This window comes from Nicotiana attenuata, unplaced genomic scaffold, assembly GCF_001879085.1.
Source record: "Nicotiana attenuata strain UT unplaced genomic scaffold, NIATTr2, whole genome shotgun sequence".
NCBI classification, from domain to species: domain Eukaryota; kingdom Viridiplantae; phylum Streptophyta; class Magnoliopsida; order Solanales; family Solanaceae; genus Nicotiana; species Nicotiana attenuata.
This window is the reverse complement of record NW_017670573.1, coordinates 326,437-328,778: the sequence shown is the minus strand read 5'-3', so window position 1 is coordinate 328,778 and position 2,342 is coordinate 326,437. Positions and strand designations below refer to the sequence as shown.

Here is a 2,342-nt window from a genome sequence, read left to right as displayed (position 1 = left end):
TTATTGACCCGCCCATTTATTGAACTTAGCCCATCTTGACCCAATCCATCTCAAGTTGGGCTTTTTTTTAGCCTAAATTGATCCATGAGTAAGTTTGTCAAAATATCTTAGAAATAATTTTATTTTTTATTTAATATTTTAAATACGACCATAACAAAAACAAAAAAGCCTTATTTAGTAATTATACAATTTATAAGAAAATAACACATATTAATTAAAGTTTAATAAGAGTTGGGCGGGTTGGGTTATGACCCGAATTTTAATCCATCTTGACCCAACCCATCTTAACCTAAGTAACTTTTGGGCGGGTCATTTGACCCGTCCAATTATTGACTCAACACATTTTGACCCGCCCAAAATTGACCCAACCCGCCCATTTTACACGCTAAGTGTTAAGAAAAGGAAATGAGGAGGGCGTGCCACTGCCCACTTCTCATGTCATGGTGGATCAAAGTTAATTTCGGCTACCTTCAGGTGTCTCACTCGGAAAGATGCAAGCTCCCATCTATCTAATTTCATTAGCCCCTTTACTTGCTTAGGGAACTCTTCATACCTGGTGAAAATCAGGTGTTGCCGATGTATATGGCTTATTAATGTTAATTTATCTGCTACCCCATTAGCTTATTTGAAACAATGTTGCGCTCCAACATTCTCTTCGTGCACTAGCTTCTTGATCTCTTCGATCTCTTGTGCAATTCTCCATGGAGTAGCTGAGTTCTCTGTCAAGCAAAAAGTGACCAATTTAGAATCTGCTTCAGCTATTATACTGTGCATCCTTCTCTGTACACTTTGTTGCAAACCATACAATATTGCTTTACTTTTCGCTCAATTACTAGTGTCTGTCCCTGTGAAGCTTGAGTAAGCTAAGATGAAGTTGCCTGGGTCGTATCTAATAACTCCCCCCATACTACAGTTGCCTTCTACACAACTCCCATCGCTATTGAGCTTGGCAAAACTTATTGGTGGTTTGACCCACTTGACTAGTCTGTATGTCTTGAATCGTATTCGTTGGTCGAGCATCTTTTGTATTTGATTCCAAGATGTCTTCAACTTTACTTTTCCAAACTTTTGACCAGTCAAATTGGATAGTTTGTTGGAAATCAAACTTTCAGACCTACAAACTAAGGGAGTCCCGTTTTCATATCTGTATGCACATCTAGACCTCCACAATTTCCAAATTATCAGGGCTAGCAATAATTTCACCATAAAAGATGCAATTATGTTAGTAGTTTTGTGATTCCACCAGTTGTGCACTACTTGCATGAGTTGCATCCCGTCCATTAAAATGCCACAAGGTCCTGCAAATCTTTTCCACACTACCTGGGCAAAGCTTCCTGAACAAAATAAATGTTCAGCTGTTTTTAGCTCTATTGAGTGTGGGTAACAGCAATAGCATATGGCATAACGATTGTAGCCAATCTTAGCGATCTTCTCATCAGTTGGAACTCTATCCATTAGGCCCGTCCAACTCATGAATGCCATTTTGAGTGGGACATGTTTGTTCCATATTTTGGTAAAAATGGACAGTTGATTTTTCCTCTGTCTTAGACAATTCCATGCCGAGGCCACTGAGAATACTCCAGTTGAGTTTGTTGTCCATATTACCTTTTCAGGAACTCCTAGTAATAAAATCAAGTGTTGTTGGTCAACTATATTCTTAACGGAATATGGGATCTCATCCTCTATTTTTTCATATTGCCAACTGTTTTCTTCTAATACATCTCTTAGCAGTACATCCCTTGGCTTGACATCACTTGGCAGGTGTTTGTAAAGGGGATCTTTCTTTGTCCAGTCATTGTACCAGAAAGATAATTTTTCTTCTCTAGGGAGCCAGATAATATTTTTCTCCACTTTTTGTTTGATCTCACATAAAGCCTTCCAACTATTTGTGAGACCACAGGATGCACTCTTCTGCAGTATTTTGCTAGCATGAAGTCCTTCCATAATGAGTCTCCAGTCCTTAAGTTCCACCAAATCTTGGTCATGAATGCTTCTTTGACATCATGTAGTCTTATGAAGTGGGATCTTCCCTCCTGATATTGGAAACATAAAGCTTTCAAGGAGATCCAATGATGTCTATCATTTCCATCCGAGCCTCTCCAGAAAAGTTTGCAAGTATCTTTTCAATTTGTGTGAATACTCCTTTTGGTGGATTCATAGTGGTTATGAGGTGAATAGGAACTGCTTGCAATACTTGTCTTATAAGAATTGCCTTCCCCTGTAGATAGTAGTTTAGTCTGCCACCCTTTAACTCTATTTTTCACTTTATTGATTAGGTCCGAAAAATATGATATTTTTTGTCTTCCCACAAATAGAGGGCACCCCAAGTACTTCATGGGAAA

The 2,342-nt window shown here is 38.6% G+C and overlaps 1 protein-coding gene across 1 annotated transcript; it reads right to left on the bottom strand.

Moving 5' to 3' along the window:
• Nucleotides 1-621: 621 nt before the first annotated feature.
• Nucleotides 622-1,944, bottom strand: LOC109241123. The gene is made up of 2 exons (XM_019407844.1): nt 834-1,944; nt 622-719 (listed from the first exon to the last, which is right to left on the bottom strand). Exons 1-2 carry the CDS (start codon nt 1,942-1,944, stop codon nt 622-624), a joined length of 1,209 nt encoding a protein of 402 aa, XP_019263389.1.
• Between the last annotated feature and the right edge of the window lie 398 nt (nt 1,945-2,342).

What these genes read in the sequence shown, in the direction of transcription:
- LOC109241123 (XM_019407844.1), bottom strand. Translation starts at nt 1,944, where the DNA reads ATGGAAGGACTTCATGCTAGCAAAATACTGCAGAAGAGTGCATCCTGT. An exon ending in CTTCACAGGGACAGACACTA is followed by an intron (nt 720 to 833) that starts GTAATTGAGCGA and finishes TTTGCTTGACAG; the next exon opens with AGAACTCAGCTACTCCATGG.